We start from the raw sequence: 17,190 nt of genomic DNA on the forward strand, positions 1-17,190 counted from the left end.
GGGGAGCAGTGTATTCTACCATGTCTTTCTGCCTCTGGAGTCACATGCTTGCCATCTTTATCCAAGCGCTGCTTGTAGAGGTTGTGTTCAACGTCTAGCTGTTGCTCTCCAGCTACGTCCATTGCATCAATGCTCAAATCTGAAAAACAACAATGGACAGGCAAAGGCAGATTTCTTGAGACATCAGATGATTCCTTTACTTCATGATAAACCAGGGGTGCAGATCTGGCCCTGGAAGAAAAGCCACATCCTTCTCTTCGCCACTTCCAAGAGCCAAGGGCAACAGGTGCGGGGGGACACCCACCTGCCATTCACCTGTCAAACCACATGGTTTGAAATTATACCAGGCAGGGAAAAGCACAGCAGGCACTGCTAATCAGCAGCACTTGGAAAGCACTGTTCACAGGGCTTTCGTGACACCGTCAATCAGCTGATTGTCAGTGCCTGCAAACCTCCCTTCAGTTCAGCCACATCTTTCCTTGCACCACACCTGATACCATAAGCGATGGCAAGTGGGCATTGCTTGGCCAAAATGGCCTTGCAGGCCAAATGAGGAGGCCAGGTAAGCCTAATCAGGCCTGTGGGCCAAAGTCCCCCACCACTGTGATATACCCACTGAGCTATCAAATATCAAAATGGTACAAAATACAAAGGTTTTCTGAGAGGACCTTTCTAAGAATTAGGCTGATTCACTGAAGAGGATTTGATGAGAGGACTTAGTGTCCAAAAACAGCAATGTAGACCCCTTATATCCACATTAGCTGGGCATAGGGAAGGACCAATAATTCACTAGAGCAGGCTTCCTCAACCTCGGCCCTCCAGATGTTTTGAGACTACAATTCCCATCACCCCTGACCACTGGTCCTGCTAGCTAGGGATCATGGGAGTTGTAGGCCAAAAACATTTGGAGGGCCGAGGCTGAGGAAGCCTGCACTAGAGGAACAGAAAATGCCATCCTGTGTAAGGGACGAGGTTCAGCCCCTGGTCTCTCACTCATTTTCTCTGTAGAGACGTTTATGACTGACTCCAGTGAAGTTCAGGTAAGTTATATAATGTGCTATGAGATGCCAAGCCATACCATATTGTCATGGTTTAATATAATTAAAAGCCAAGTGTTAAAGAAGATACTCACAAGCACATGGCATATGTGGAAAGGAAACATCTATGTTTATCCGTAGTTTGTCTCCCCTTGATTTGTCAACATATAATTCTGGGTGAATCTAAAAATGAAGAAAATGAAAATCACCTAATTGCAAAAACAAACAAAAAAATCAGTTTTATTCTCATCTGTCCAGATTTGTAAATGTTTGTTTTATAAGCATTCCACATTCAGAGAACTAAAAAGGGAGGGAAATTTCCAGGAACGTTCAGAGAAACAGTATCAGAGGTTGACATGAATAAGAATTAGAATTACCAGGCTAACAGAATTATACACTTTAGTTTAAGGCACAATCATGACCAAATCCCAGAACATGAGCTAGATCTCTGTCTTGCTCCTCTTTCTGAAACTGTATGTAGCGAAGAAAGAGAAAATCCCCTTGAGGCACAACAATCATTGGTAGGACGCCTTTGGTGCGGAAAAAAGAATAACAGTATTGATTTCCTCCTTTGGTTAAGCAATTGTGAAAGACGCCTAGATGAAGGATCTTAAATGAGCAAGCAAGTAAAAGATTGTGTGTATAGGGACAGAATTGTTTGTTTAGTCGTGTCCGACTCTTCGTGACCCCATGGACCAGAGCACGCCAGGCACTCCTGTCTTCCACAGCCTCCCACAGTTTGGTCAGGCTCATGTTTGTAGCTTCTAGAACACTGTCCAACCATCTCATCCCCTGTCGTCCCCTTCTCCTTGTGCCCTCCATCTTTCCCAACATCAGGGTCTTTTCCAGGGAGTCTTCTCTTCTCATGAGGTGGCCAAAGTATTGGAGTCTCAGCTTCAGGATCTGTCCTTCCAGTGAGCACTCAGGGCTGATTTCCTTAAGAATGGATACGTTTGATCTTCTTGCAGTCCATGGGACTCTCAAGAGTCTCCTCCAGCACCATAATTCAAAAGCATCAATTCTTAGGCGATCAGCCTTCTTTATGGTCCAGCTCTCACTTCCATACATCACTACTGGGAAAACCATGGCTTTAACTACACGGACCTTTGTTGGTAAGGTGATGTCTCTGCTTTTAATGATCCTGTCTAGGTTTGCCATTGCCTTTCTCCCAAGGCAGCAACGAGTGTAAGCGGCTCCTGTCCGGTAGGCTCCTTTAAAGCAAGCAGGCTCTCTGTCCCTCCAGCAAAGTTTTTCAGCTCGCTAAGGGGGGGAGGGGGGAGAGAAGTAGAGCCTGCTCCACGCGTGCTCCTTGTCCCTTGAGTGCTTTTCCTTCCCTCCCCACTTAAAACGTGGTTACAAAGCACAGATCCACATGGATCCTCAGGATTTTTGCACTGGGTCACCCCAAATTCACCATCAGATCACATAGCATGTCCATGGCTACAGTTTGCACCAAAAAAATTACGCACCCACTGTTGCCTGGGGCTGCAGTGGTGCAAAAACATGGTTACAAACATGGATCCACATGGATCCTCAGGATTTTTGCATTGGGCTACCCCAAACTCACCATCAGATCACATGTCTGTGGCCACAGCATGAACCACAAAAATCATACATCCACTGTTTCGAATATTTTTTTTCTTGTTTTCCTCCTCTAAAAACTACATGCGTGTTATGGTCGGGTGCGTGTTATCGAGCAAAAAATATGGTAATTTCGTGGCTGCTGTCACCATCTGCAGTGATCATGGAGCCCAAGAAAGTAAAATCTCTCACTGCCTCCATTTCTTCCCCTTCTATTTGCCAGGAGGTGATGGGACCAGTAGCCATGATCTTAGTTTTTTTTATGTTGAGCTTCAGAGGGACAGAATAGCATCTTACAATTCCAATTCCATTAATCTATGAAAACAACACCAGAGCTTTGACACTAAGCATGCAGGCTGAGGCAGGAGATTTTCTAAGTCTATTTTATCCCATTATAGAACAAAAGTCTATTCAAAAATAGGAAACCTAAGCTAAAGCATGAATGAAAATTCTAGTTGATTTTTACATAAACTGTACACTAAAGCTGTGGCTAGTATTTGACTATTATTCTACCCTGTCCTCGAGTAATTCAAGGAGACATCTAACAAAGTAATTGCACAAGTAAAGCAACTTTCATTCATGCAATGAAACTTCTCTATCTCTTCCTTCAATCTGCTTGAGGTTCTTCCAACCCTCTGGAGCAGATGGCACGGGTGCAGGGGGAGGAGGGGGAGGTGAACATTGCGTGAATGGAAGCTGCTCTGCTCACCCAACGACTTTGCTGGATTCCCCTTTATCTTCCCAACCATTCTGTGAGGTAAGTAAGTTTGGCTAAAAGATGGTGGCTGGCCCATCAATGACCTGACTTGGTAGAAAGCAGCTTCCTATGTTCCAAATAACTCCATGAGCATCATGGCTGGATCGCTTCAGCCTTAGTCTAGCACACTATCCACAATTATCGAAATCTCTAGCATAAAAAAACAAAGACAAAGCAAAATCTGTATTTGGGAGTGTGTGCACAGGGGATGAGAAAAACAGACTTATTTACCTCCTTTGTGAGATAGTACTGGAGCTCCGAGAAGAACAGTAAGAGCATGACAAGTCCACTGATTACAGTTACTGCAGAGAGAGAAAAAGGAAAACACAAGTAACATATTGTCATGTCTTGCAACTTCTACTACACATGATCTTATCAATATTTTAGGGAACATAGGAAGCTGACTTATACCAAGTCACACTATTGGTTCCTCTAGCTTGATATTGTCTTTACTGAATGACAGTGGCTATCCTGGGTTCCAAATGGGTCTTTTCCTGGAGATAGCAGGAACTGATTTGATATCTTCTAAATAATGAACTCATGAAGATCAACAGTCAGATAAGCTTTCTCAAAAATCTGATGCCCATCACCTCTAATCTTTCCATGAAACACACAGCAAACAAGAGAGCTCTGCATGTGTTCTTTTGCAGGTACACTCTCAGTACATTTAGTTTGATTGCAAGGCTCAACAGACCTGGTCAGCACCCCCACATGAATTGTTCAGCATGCTGAAAAATATCCCTGAACCCTTTGCAAAATGCTGCACTCTTCTCCAGCCCAGAAAGATGGGGAGGAAGACGCAGCCGAGATACTTTTCAGACAGCTATATTTAGCTGTTGATAGATCATGATGCCGAAAACCAGATATCACCCAGCCTTAACAGATATGTACTTGAGTGGCCTAAGTTAGATTAAGTGATCACTTTCTACTTTAGTGGTCATTACGTCTTCAATCCACCCACTAAAAATCTCTTCTCTTTATGTATTTGTAAAAGTATTTGTATACTGCCCTCTCATAAAATATCAGGGCAGTGTACAATAATATGAGTACAATAAAACAAAAACCATTAAGAACAGAATGAAGCATCTTGGTAGAATCAGTTTTAATTCTTTTCCTGCTTAACTACTTCCAAGGAACTGGAATTACTCCAAAGTAAAAAATAGTAGGAAGAAAATCCTACTTCCTTGTTTCCTGTGTTCAGTAAAAGAGGTGTGCTCTCAAAACAAGCACCAATTAGAATACAACACTTGGCAAATAAGCCCCAAGGTTCTCTCCAAAAATAATCTACTGTGCAGTAGAAAGCCGCTAGAAAGCACAGCAAGCAGGTTGTTGGCTTAGGCATTGTTTCCTGGAACAAACTGATTACATACTAAACAAGGGTGGATTTTAAATAAAATACACAGTAAGTATTTTGTCCTTTGGTTGGAAGTTGCGGCTTCACTATTGTTATTGTTCTTATTTATTCAATTTGATCCCAGGGTGGTTTACAACAACAAAAATGAATAAGAACACAAAATAAATAATAAAACAAAAACAAAAGCAAACCAATAACACCCCTAACACATTTAAAGGGACATAGAATGTTAATTAGCCCAAGGCCTGTTTAAAGAGAAATGTTTTCACTTGGTGTTTAAAGATATGGAGTGAAGGTGCCAGGCAAGGGTTCCAGTTCTGTTACTATTAGAAGATGGGTGCTAATCCAACAGTTTAATTTAAGTCAAAGGCATACTAGGTCTTATGAGTATAGGGCATTACCGTATTTTTCGCTCTATAGGGCGCACTGGCCCATAGGGCGCACCTAGGGGTTTTTTTTTGGGGGGGGGGGAATAAAGGAAAAAAATCTTATTCCCCCCCAGAACAGGCTGCTGTCCGCAAACCTTGGGAGCCCGGCGGGAGTTCCCGCTGGGCTCCCAAGGCTTGCGGATAGCTTCATGAAGCCTGGAGCGCACCGACCCCTCTCGCTCTCCAGGCTTCAGCGAAAGCCTGCATTCGCTCCATAGGATGCACACACATTTCCCCTTCATTTTTGGAGGGGAAAAAGTGTGTCCTATAGAGCGAAAAACACAGTAACTTTCTTATAAAGGAAGATACATGCAATAGGCTTTTCTGAATAGTATAGCACAGAGGTTTTCAACCTTTTCAAGTCCACGGCTCCCTTGACCCAACTACATCCTTTCTGTAGAACCCCTGTGGGACTTAGGATCCCAGTTATGTCGACTTTTGCCTGCAGAGCCAGCAGCCCCTCAGCCCCTTTTTGAACACCCGCCTTTCTGGAGTGTTCCCTCAGCCTCTTCTCCTCTCCTCTCCAGAGGCACAATTTGCCTGGGGAGCTTGAAGCCAGGGCTGCTGCAACAAACAGCTGTGTAAGCCTTGGGGAGGCAAAGACGTGAGAGGGCATCAGAGGAGGGAGGGAAGGAAAGAAGGGCAGAGGCCAGGGTTGCCTGCAACACCCCTGACCACCATTCAAGGCAACCCACGGCACCATGGCACACTGGCTGAAAACCCCTGGTATAGCCATATGAACATGCAAAGAAATACTACAAAAAGTGTTGTATAAAGCTTCCCATGTGCTTATTTATAAATATAAACTATGCTGGTTCAGTGTTGGTATCTACCAGGAAAATAGCAAAAATAGATGGAAAATCCAACCTTGCAGGGAAATCCTATGCATATTTACTCAGAAGTTATCCCCATACTGTCCAGTGGAGTTTAGAGAGTAATCCAACTCCTCAATCTGCAGTGTTGAATAGGGGTGTGAATAGGGCTAACTGTCCCTCTACCCAGTCTGCCTGACTCTATCTGTGACTCCACCTCAAATGGCAGATGGATATTATTGAAGGTAGTAGCCATGGGGAAACCCATGAAACAGAACATTCGAGGGCTGAAACTAGGCTGGCAAAAGACCCACCGGATTCTGAGCTAGCCTTGCTGCCAAAACAGATAGTACAGTGCTACCTCAGGTTACATATGCTTCAGGTTACATATGGTTACAGACTCTGCTAACCCAGAAACAGTACCTCGGGTTAAGAACTTTGCTTCAGGATGAGAACAGAAATTGTGCTCTGGCAGCGCAAGGCTCCATTAGCTAAAGTGGTGCTTCAGGTTAAGAACAGTTTCAGCTTAAGAACGGACCTCCGGAACAAATTAAGTTCTTAACTCGAGGTACCACTGAAGAGGAAAGGGGCTTCCCCAGCACAAGCTGTGGTACTGTGGTAGCAGTGGTAGCTATACTGCTCCATCAAGACTTGCTAGGGGTTTGATTTACCCTCTTACTCCTTTCCCTGTAGGTGTTTACAGAACTAAGGTTTTATTAGTAAGAGAAAGTGAGGTAGGGGGAGAGCATAGTGGGCTAGTAGAGAAGCAATGGATTTCTCTGCTTGGTTTTTATGTTGGATGAGCAGAAAGGGAAGATGGTTCCCTTAAGCTCTTTTCTTCCTCTGCCAGCACACTTGATAGATTTCTAACTAGTTGCTAAGAGACTAGTCTCTTGCGTCTTCATAATGGGCACACAAAAATGGGAGATTCCCATCCTCTGCAGCCAGCATGGAAATATTGGAGACTCTTAACAAGCCAGGCTAGCAAAATACATCTGCTGGAGAGTAAGTTTACTAAACTGAAGGAGTGTTACCCAAGACATTTCCTGATTAAATACTAAAATCTCTTTAAACCAGTCGCTGTCTTGAGTTGACTAAGGGCATCTCTTGAGAATTAGTCCTCTTCCCACTCCTGCCTGATCATGAAGAGGCTCTGCACAACAACCAAACCGACCACACACCTGCTATGCCGCTCGGAGCAGTATAGTAAAAGGACGCCGCTTCCTATATGTTTTGCATCTCTTCCAGAGCTGCTTCATTCGCACCCACATGCCCAGCCTTCCTGATGCTGCTGCCGCTGCCATGGAGGAGACTTACACGTGCGAGTAAACCAGCGCGGATTAAAAACACCGTAGACAGAAGGGCCACATCTCAACCACGAGAGGCTTTCCGGGAAGGAAAGCTCAGCTGCAAGTCGCTAAAGTGATGAAACATCACGTGAGAACCAAGCCCGTCACCTGAACACGCGACTGCACGTAACAGACACGCACACGGGACACGCAAATGAAAGCAGCACATCGTGAGGGAAGTCGCGTCTGAATCCCGCGAGCCGCAAGACCGCTCCCGCCGCAAGGAAGGCGCTCCTCGCCAGAGCACAATTTAGGCCGCCCCCCGCAAGCGACGCCTCTCACCGAGCGCCCCGCCGCAGGTCTTAACCCGAAAATCCTCCAGCGTCTTGGGAAACGCATCGAACCGCTTCAGCCTCCCGAGCGACTCCATGACGGGCACTCCCACCCCGCCCTCCCCGTGACCCGGAAAAACAACCTGCTTCCGGTTGGGGGCTCTGCCGCTCCGCCCCCCGTTGCTATGGCAGCCACGATAGAGAGGAGTGGGATGCCATACAACCCCCCCCCCCCAAGAAGACATGCGGCCCCGCTTTTTTTAGACGGTTAGGATTTTTAGTGCAGCCCTGGCCGGACAGCGTATTTCCCTCCTCATCAAGGAATTTAAAAGTAGCAACGGGGGTTTTTCCTCTCCCCTCACCCCAACTCGGGTTGTGAACCGTAATCCTAAAGAGACAACTGAAAACAATAAATTGGAGAAATTATCTCTTTCTTGATGGATTACTTGTCTTAAATGAACCCTAGCTTGAGATCAATTTGATATAGGGCAAGTTAATTTTTTAGAGATAAACAGGAGTATGTTTCAGATGATATGGTACCTGGCTTCAGACTGTGTAACCCGAAAATAGACTGTAAAAGCAACTTTCTACCAAGCTCTGCTCTCCCAGCCAGCAAAATGGGGATCATGGGCAGTTACTAGAATTTGCAAACTTAAAAAGAGAAGTTTCACATAAAGTAAGAGTGCAATTTTAACTCAGCTTACCTAGGAGTTCTTGCCATGCTGATGAAGCTGTGAAGAAAGGACACTGTGCATTACAAAAACAACCAGTGACAGGATCTGAGGGAAAATCTCAAAAAAGAAGTGTATGAGACAAGCACATACTTATTTCAGAGGTATGAGTGTGTTTCTTTTTGCAGTTGCAGGTCCAGCAGCACAAGCTTATACCCTTATACTGACATTAAGGGCTAAAATCAGCATAGGAAGTACAGCTTCCTAACAAACAGAAACAAACATGATAGGAACTGAAGTGATCAAGTAAAGTAGACATATTTAATGTGGAAGGGTATTTGAGTTAAAAAAGTTAAAGTGAATATATTTATAAATAGTAAGAAAATATTTAGTACAAAAATATTGAACAACTTTAACGATATTTTACAATGAGCTGCTGCATTCAGAACAGGGTAAGACATCAATTCTGAAAAAAATCTCATTACCCAATAAAATTATTAAGGAATTCAGATAATGCTGCTTTGGTTAGAATCCCTCCCCAACATACAGTTCTGACCTGACTTCTATATAAAATCTGGCTGGAACTTTTTTTAGTGAACTCCCATCTCCTTCAGGACTCAATTTCAGCAATTCATTTCTACTCTCCCCACCAGAAATTCAGTTCTCTTTTTTTGTTTGATTCTCATCCTTAGCTCAGAGTTCTGTTCTATGACACAATCTCCACAATACATATCTTCAGCTACTTATTTTGCAGCCCACCAGCTATTCTTGTTATTTCACAGCTTGTTTTAACATGATTGACCCCAAACAATGAACAGACAAATTGCCAGCATGGGTCCTAGAGTCCAGGCCTAGTTGAGTGAGGTGAAGCCCCCTGCATATTAATGATTATATGCAGTTCAATATGGGTTGACGTTCATGTTGATGAAAGAGTCTTTCCAGATTGTTCTGATGGAGGCACTTCTGCAGAGCTTCTGACTCCTGCCATTTCCTTCATGCTATCTTGAGGTCTTCTGGACTGTTTTGGGTGTTGAGTTTATTGGTTGTTTTCCAGAAAAGAAACCATCCCAGCCTACTGCCAAGCTGTGGTTCAGGGTTTCATCCAACTTGCGAGTCTCCAGTTCCAGGACAGCAGCCTCGGGCTCCTTAGCCACAGCAGCTAAAGAATCAGAAAGCTCTTGGTGTAGGCAGGAAAGCTCCTGGCTTGTTTTGGCACAGCAGTCAACATAATCCTGCTTCTGCTTCCGCTCCAATGACAGCTGCTTTTGTAGAACAGAAACCTAAAAACGAAAAAGATAGTATCAGGAACTACTAGATGGTTTGATTCTGAGTATCTTGCTTTCAACAGTTCTGCATCTCAGCAAGGAACACCTTCAGTCCCATTTTTTATCATCCAGGTTTATTATTATTAATCATTTCTAACATTTTTCAGTGTTTGCATAGTAAGCTGTGTAAGTAAACATTTTATACAAGAACAAGAGCAAAGTGACATGATTGGTAATAAACAGCTATGTTAAAGGAGGGACTAAGATTTCAACAGATTAAGGTGGGGAGGAAGCATACATCCTCTCTCCCTTAAAAGATTTGTCCAGATGCCACTGATGGTAAAGTGCTTCAATGAATCTCCATTAGCAATTATTATTACCTTTAAAGGATGGCTTGTAGGGGCAGATGCTACAGGTTAGCCATCTCTACTATAGGGGCTCATCTACAGTGGAGATGCAAAACGAAGAAGAGGTAGAGAAAGAGGCACACCGTTCTGAAAGCCTCAGGGTGCTATAGAAATGAACTGCTCACCTGCTTTTGTAACTCTTCCAGTTGCTTATGGAGAACCTGAATTTCTTCCTAGAGAGAGAAAAGTGACAAGATTCAGCCACTTGCTTATTTTCAAGACGCCTACAACATGGGAGAAAAGTACTAAAGAGGAAATTTATTTTTTTCTTCCATTTATCCAAGGACAACTGAAGACAACAATAGCACTGAAAAAGAGTTTAGAGACCAGCATGCTAATATCCAGAAGAAAAGATATTACAGGATATTACAGAACAAAAATAATGGATGGGATGCAAGTATTCAGACCTTTGCTAGAGATGGAACCTTTTGGGTGCCAGAATCAGCCTGGGAGAGGCCAGAGCTCAGAGAAAGGTCTCCATGACTTCTTTTCAGTCTCCTACGTTCACGTTCTACCTGAAGACAAGAGAAAAAGAAGGCAAGGGCATTCACAAAAGAGATTATGACAATGATCATCAGGATAAACGGGGATAAGCAGAAGAAGGTTGTGAAAATGGACGACCTGAAGAACGGGAGCTGAGCAGGCACAGGACATTGGTATTCTAAAAAGCACCGAATCTCTGAACACAGAGTATGAGAGAAAAGAACAAAAAGATCACCGGCCCATTAAATCAGTAAAGCAGTACAAGTCTGCACTGGAAAAATCAGGAGCAGGCACCGTTACAGTATCTTAAGGGGTGGGCAATGAGTGATAAGGTAGGCTTAAATTTCACCGGGAAATGGGGAGGAGGCACATGAACTAAGTCTGATTCTTCTTCTTTTTGTAATCTCACCTGCTCTAGTGCACCTCTAAGCTGCATATTATGCTGCTTTAGGCCATGTTTATCATTCTCCAGCCTGGCAACAGCTTGCTGCAGAAGCTGCAGGCGTTTGCATAAGAGTCTCCTTTCAGCTATCCATGTCAGCTCTCCCTCCTTTCTCACATCCTGCATGATGAAGAAAACAGGGTGGGGTAAAGAAGGGACCATAAAAGATACTGGAATTGATATATATGCAGAACAGACACTTTACTCCATGGATAGGGCACAGTCTTTTCCTTCTCTTGGAAAGAACCTCGTCTCAGCACTGTTGTTACTGGAAATTTTAGAATCAGGCAATTAGCCCCTTAAACTAGACATGTGCCATAAATTGGGAAACTCAACAACTGCCCCTTCTACATCAGAATTCAAGTGTTCTTCTCTATTTTGGTATCCTTCCCACCTGTTCCTTTATCTTACCTTTCCAGCCTCCTTTTGCCTTACTTCTGGCATGTCATTTTCTTTGAGTAGCAGACTTGCATCTCCTGCCAGAGCTTTAGTAACTAGTTTCTCTTCCTCCAGAGCTCTGAAAGCTGTATCTAACTGCTCCTGCGGAACAAACCATATTATTCACTTACCTAAGTACCCAAGTAGTTACACAGACTTTTTAAACATGTTATTACTGTGTCCCTAGAGTATTATGCACAAGTGAACTGTATCTAAATGCGGATGTGTCTGTCAGGGTTCAACCCACAGCTACTTGGGTTCTTTCTCTCTCCTACTTCATCTTATGAGTTACTCACATCCTGCTAATTACACCCCAGAGCAGGGGTAACTAAGGTGGTGCCCACCCATTGTTGCGGGACTACGACTCCCATCACCCCTGGCCACTAGCTGTAATAACTAGGCCTGATGGGAGTTGTAGTCCAGCAAATCTGGAGAGCAACACAGGTACCTCACTAAAATCCCATTTTTATAATGCTATCTAGCCAAGACAGTCTCCTACTGCAAAGTACAAAATGAACTGAAGGACAGATACAACCATACCACGAAATATAATCTTACTTTATTTTTATAGAGTGTGTAAGAAGAGCCCTGTTGAATGAGGCCCAAGGTTCATCTACTTTAGCATTCTGCTGTCATAGCGGCCAAACAGATGTCTGTGGGAAGTTCACAAACAGGACACAAGTGCAACCATACCCTCTCTACTTGTGATTTCATGCTATTCAGGGACGTGCTGCCTCCATTAGTGGGGCTAGAACATAGCCATCATTCCAGTAGTCATTCACAGCCTTATCCTCTGTGAATTTGTCTAATCCCCTTTGTTATAACAGATCAACTTGCAGAGTTTTTAAATAGCACCACTAAAATCCTTACTTGAAGATGAAGCCTGTCCTTATCCCTTTCCGAAATCATGCTCTGTACAATAGCCATTTCTTCTCTCAGGGCTCTCAAGGCCTCTTCACTCTGGGCCAGGGACAAACCCAGCTTCTGTGCTCTCTCTCGCCATTCTATCTCTTCACTTTCTGTCTGTTTCAGAATAGCGGTCAGACGATCAAATTCCTGTCTCTTTACTCTTTTCTCGTCTTCCAAGTGTTGAATTTTTTCATTTTGCCATTGCAACTGCTGGTCCTTTTCCTGAAGAGACTTGTTCTTGGCTGCCTCCTCCTCCTTCCACATAAGAATTTTTTGGATATAGCTCTGTAAATTGCAGTCTCCCTTCTCTTCTGATTTCAGAGGAGAAACAATTTCCTTCAGCTGTTCACTGCAGGTTAACAATTCCTTCTCTTTAACGCTAACTCTCTCTTCCAGCTGCTTAATATTCTCTCTCTGCCACTCAGCTTCCTCATCTTTTTTCTTCAGTGCATGTTGAAGATGCTGTATGTTCTCAAGAAGTTCCTTCATCTCATCTTTCATTAGCCTTTGCACTCTCTCATCTTGAGTTCTCTTCTCTTTCTCCCCTTCTTCTAAAAAGTCTTCTTTTTCATCCTCTTTTAACTGCTTGTGTTGGTGCTGAAGCTTTTGGTGGCCTCTCTCACATTCTTCTTCTCTCTGTTTAATTACTTCCTCCAGATGACTTGCCCGATTCTGGCATACCTGTAATTCTGCAAGAGTGACGTCTACTTTAACCTGGTATGTGCTAATTTGCTCAGCCTGCTTGTGAAGCTCATCTTCCTTTTCTGACATTAATTGCTTCATTTTATCTAGCTCCTGCTTTAGGCTCGCTATACTTTTCTGTTCCAATTCTTTCTGCCTCAAGAGTTCCTTTATGTGCCCTTGTAAAGATTCTATCTCCTTGTCTCTGTCTTGAAGAGAAGATCTGTTCAACTCCAGTTTCTCCAATAGAGATGTAGTGTGTGCTGCTGCTTTTTGTGCTTGTTGTTTAAGCTGGCAATTCTCCTCCTTGAAGGACTCCAGTTGCCTCTCACCATTTCTCTGAGCATGCTCTGCTAATTCAAGATTTGTCTGCATTTCTCTCACAAGCCTTTCTTTCTCCTCCTTGTGTTCTTCTTGCTGCTCTTTCAGGGACTCAATTTCTTGCATTCTCTCCTTTAGCAACACCCTGAGTTGCTCCAACAAATCAATAGTTGTTTCTTGCAGCTCTTCTTGCTTCAGCCGCTGCATTTGCTCTTTCTGAAACTCTGCACTACCATCTCTCTCCTTTAATACTGCTGCACTGTGCTGGACATCTCCAAGCAGAACTCCTAACTGCCTTTTCAGTTCTTCTTCATGTTTCATTTGAAACACCAACTCCGTGTTCTTTTCCTTCAAGGATGCCTCCGTCTTACCCAAAAGTTCACGAAGAGCCTTTAGTTCTGTTTCCATTTCTCCTTCCAGCTCTTTTATCTGCTGCTTTTGTGACTCAAGCTCTTGATCTTTCTGGGTCAACATGAATGTCATCTGTTTTACTTTCTCTTGCAGTTCATGGAGATGGTTCTCACGCTGAGCCTCGCACTGCTGGAATCTTGTTATCTGTCCCCTCTGGGATTCTACCTCCCTTTCTTTGTTCCGGAGAATGGCCTTCATGTGTTCTAGGCTGGTGTGAAGAGACTTTTCCCGCTTCCCCCCCTGTTCTTCCCGTTCCTGAAGTAGCTGCTTTTGAGATGCGAGTTCCCAATCTTTCTCACTCAACCTTATTTTCAAGTCACCCAACTCTTTCAGCAGAGCACCAATTTGTGCTGACTCATTCTCTTCAGCAATGTGGATTTTTTCCTCCATGATTTTCATTTCTTTGACTTTTTGCTCCAGATTCAAATTCAGGCTTTCCATTATAGTGCTTTGGTTTTGTAACAGGTCTTCTAGTATTTGGATCTTGTCCTGTTGAGATTTCACATTCTGGAGTGTCTCTTCCAGATCTATATTCAGTCTCTCTAGAGCAGCCTCCTGTGTTTTATTCTGCTTTCCCAAGTCTTTAATCTGTTTGTTTTGAGATTCAATTTCTTGCTCTCTCTTTTCTAGATCTTTAGTGAGATGTTCCACAGCAGATTTTTGCACTTCTCTGTGCCTCTCCAGTTCTCTGTTTTGTTGTAGCAGGGATTTTATTTCTTCATCTCTTTTTCCTAGAGTAACAGTTAGGCAATCCAGATTTTCTTGCAAACCTTTTCGCACTTCTGCATCTTGCTGCAAAGTCATAAATCTCTTTTGTTGAGTCTCTGCTTCCTCCTGTTTAATTCTGAGAGTGGAGAGAGTTGCTTGAAGCTCTTGTTCTAGGGATTGATTCATCTTCTCCATGGCATTTGCTCGAATTTCAGAGGCTGTAACAGATTCCCGAAGAAGATCCAGTTCCCATGTCAGCTTTTCCTTGGCCATTTGTAGCATGTCTCGTTCATTCTGAAACAGAAATATAATTACTCAAAATGCAGAAGCAAACTGCAGCTCTTTGCTTTCTTTATGCAGAGTGCTAAGCTGGCCATGATGTTAGCTGAACCACCCTGCTTTTATTATTAACTATATATATTAACAGGAAATAGGATGGTTTTCAACATAAGCTTTACATTAAAACCAAACTGATTACCTCTCTTTTTAACCAAATGTCTGCTGAAGTGGCATCACTTCACATAATAGACAAGTTATTTGAGAATAACTTTCTGAAATGTTCACAAGAGGGCATGCAATATTTCTTCCAGATGGAGAGAATCTTTAAGCCATAACAGAATAACACAAGGAGCAAACAACTATTTGATTTATCATAAGACACTAATTAAAAATCAGACTCTGAATAATAGAAGACTACAGCACTATGACACTTCACTGAATTTTATTATTTTTATTATTATTTCTTCTGGGTTTTCTTCATTTGTGTTAGTGATAGTTGCTTATCAAAAACTGTTCAGTCCCTGCAGTTAAATGCAAAAGAATTAGCTGGAAGCATTAAACAGGCTGTGGGAGATAAGTATAGCATTATCAAAAAGTAGAGGATGCTGTAGGTTCAGTGGGCATGGCTCTGCAAAAGCTGTAAGAGAAGGAAAGTAAATCCCTAATAGATGCTGTCTCACATCAAGAATAGTAACACTCCCCATCAGATATTCATGAGCCTGTCCAATTTCATAACTGGACCTCTGCAGACCACCTGCTAGCCTTACCATTACATCCTTTCTTTGCTTCTCTGTACTCTCAAGAGTCTTCTCCAAAGCAGTCACCTTCCCATGCAAAGTCACATTCTCTTCTTTGAAAGCAATGACCTCTGCCTTCAAGGCAGACTCTAGGGAGCCTCGTCTGCCATCTTTCACATTTTTTTCTGAAATGGAGAATGTAAGAAGAATTTTTTTTTGTTTTTGGCACCAGTGAAAGATCTACCTCTTCCTCCAGACTTCTAGTGAAGATAGAGGTCATTATTTTGAGACTTACATATTCTTATATGACAATGAATAGATTAAAGTGAGCATACTTGAATACTTTTAATGCTGCTTAATGTTTTATTGGTTCAATTTTATTGTGTGCACCTGCTTTTTACTATGTAATGCACCCTGAAAGCACCTGGCAATGAAGTGTGGGATAGAAATGGCATAACTAGACAAAATGGCATAACTAGACTAGCTATTTTGAACAGTGACCCCGCCCCCTGCAAGGGAAACTATATTTTGGAACCGTTTCTCTAAAAAAAACACTGTAGATGTCTGGTTTGAAAAACTTAATGTCCTGTAGCTGCTGGATACCTCCCTTTATTCCTTCTGATATTACACCCAAAACTTTCTGCATAAAAAGGGTATCTTTTTGTCTCCAACCCCTGCTATGCATGGCACAGCACGTTTTATTGACATCTAATGTTTTTCGTATTGTGGATTTCCCACAGCTTACACTTTTTGAGCAGACATCTCTACTTCTGGGAGATTTATGACACTTCTGAGGCACCATAGTGAAAATGAGGAGTCTATACCTTCTTGGCTTTGATCTAGCCACTTTTGAAGCTCTTCGGCTTTGGCACTGACGCGGTCTCTTTCGGCTTCCTTTTCACTGAGGTCTTGCTTCAGCTTTTCTGAATTCTTTCTCATCTCATCCTGCAAGAAAAGAAAGGGGTACAATGTATGCTATGCATGTCCATTGAAGAGCACAGTAAAATAAGGAGAAAGACCAGGGACCCCCAAAGACTATGAACAAAAACCCCTTTTCAGGGCCAAACTATATGCCACACAGAGTTCTGTATAAAGTATACTGTAAACCTTTTCTTCGCCAACTAGTTTTTATCTCCAAAATTGCCCCATTTGAACCACCTTTCCTTTTGCAGGAAAAGGTAGAGGTTCCAAAATCTTTTTCTCCTGTGAGAAGAAATTTTGAGATGAAAACTGCCTACTTAAAAAAACCACTGTTCTACCTCCCCACCCACCAAATCTCTACTCTAGGCTACAGGGTCTACCAACTACTTTTCTGAAAAAATTAAACATAAAAAGCATCAGGGGAAAGTTACATAAAACCGTGTATCATATAGTTTGGCCCCCAGTAGCATCTTAGGGTCAAGTCAGCAGTAAAAAGTTGTATAGAACTTGGAATTTTCTCCATCTGAAGCCCTGGAGAGCTCCTGATAGTCATTGTAGACAATACTGATCTGGATAAACCTATGGTCTGACTCCGCATATGACGGCTTCCTACGATCCTAAAATTATCTTCTCTCCACAGCAAATGGCACTACGGCAAATTCCCAATACATTGAGGCCTAGGCAGTTGCCTTAGTTGCTTTAGAAGACAGAGTCGTCAGTCTTTGTTGGACACAGTTTTGTCACTTTGATAGGAAAATGCATTGTGAGTTCCTGCATATCCAGCTGTTAACTAGTTGTACTAAAAAAAAGCAAAGTTTACAGAAAAGACAGATGTTAGCTGAATCACAGAGCAACAAGTTTTGCTAAGCTCAGAATTTTTTAGTAGAAGCAGCAGCGGAAAATTCAGATAGACAGAACCAACTATAA

The 17,190-nt window shown here is 42.8% G+C and overlaps 2 protein-coding genes across 13 annotated transcripts in view; both read right to left on the bottom strand.

Moving 5' to 3' along the window:
- ERGIC3 (ERGIC and golgi 3) overlaps positions 1 to 7,734 on the bottom strand; it is a 20,397-nt gene extending 12,663 nt beyond the window's left edge. For 2 of the 4 annotated variants that reach the window (XM_083444064.1, XM_083444063.1), the window contains exons 1-4: positions 7,601 to 7,734; positions 3,607 to 3,677; positions 1,133 to 1,220; positions 53 to 139 (exon numbers count right to left, since the gene is read on the bottom strand). In XM_083444064.1, the coding sequence (XP_083300190.1) occupies positions 53 to 139; positions 1,133 to 1,220; positions 3,607 to 3,677; positions 7,601 to 7,688 (334 nt within the window). In that variant the 5' untranslated portion in view covers positions 7,689 to 7,734. Of the gene's footprint in view, positions 1 to 19; positions 140 to 1,132; positions 1,221 to 3,606; positions 3,678 to 7,600 lie in introns of all 4 variants that reach the window. The other 2 variants (XM_083444062.1, XM_083444061.1) reach the window with 1 other exon arrangement.
- An 829-nt stretch (positions 7,735 to 8,563) lies between these two features.
- Positions 8,564 to 17,190, bottom strand: part of CEP250 (centrosomal protein 250) — a 132,578-nt gene continuing 123,951 nt past the window's right edge. For 8 of the 9 annotated variants that reach the window (XM_083444115.1, XM_083444114.1, XM_083444119.1 and 5 more), the window contains 8 exons: positions 16,167 to 16,287; positions 15,373 to 15,527; positions 12,167 to 14,620; positions 11,270 to 11,398; positions 10,826 to 10,978; positions 10,341 to 10,448; positions 10,059 to 10,106; positions 8,564 to 9,541 (listed from right to left, as the gene is read on the bottom strand). In XM_083444115.1, the coding sequence (XP_083300241.1) occupies positions 9,260 to 9,541; positions 10,059 to 10,106; positions 10,341 to 10,448; positions 10,826 to 10,978; positions 11,270 to 11,398; positions 12,167 to 14,620; positions 15,373 to 15,527; positions 16,167 to 16,287 (3,450 nt within the window). In that variant the 3' untranslated portion in view covers positions 8,564 to 9,259. The remainder of the gene's footprint in view (positions 9,542 to 10,058; positions 10,107 to 10,340; positions 10,449 to 10,825; positions 10,979 to 11,269; positions 11,399 to 12,166; positions 14,621 to 15,372; positions 15,528 to 16,166; positions 16,288 to 17,190) is intronic. The other variant, XM_083444112.1, reaches the window with a different exon arrangement.

This window comes from Podarcis tiliguerta (assembly GCF_965153285.1).
Source record: "Podarcis tiliguerta genome assembly, chromosome: 6".
Lineage (NCBI taxonomy): Eukaryota > Metazoa > Chordata > Lepidosauria > Squamata > Lacertidae > Podarcis > Podarcis tiliguerta.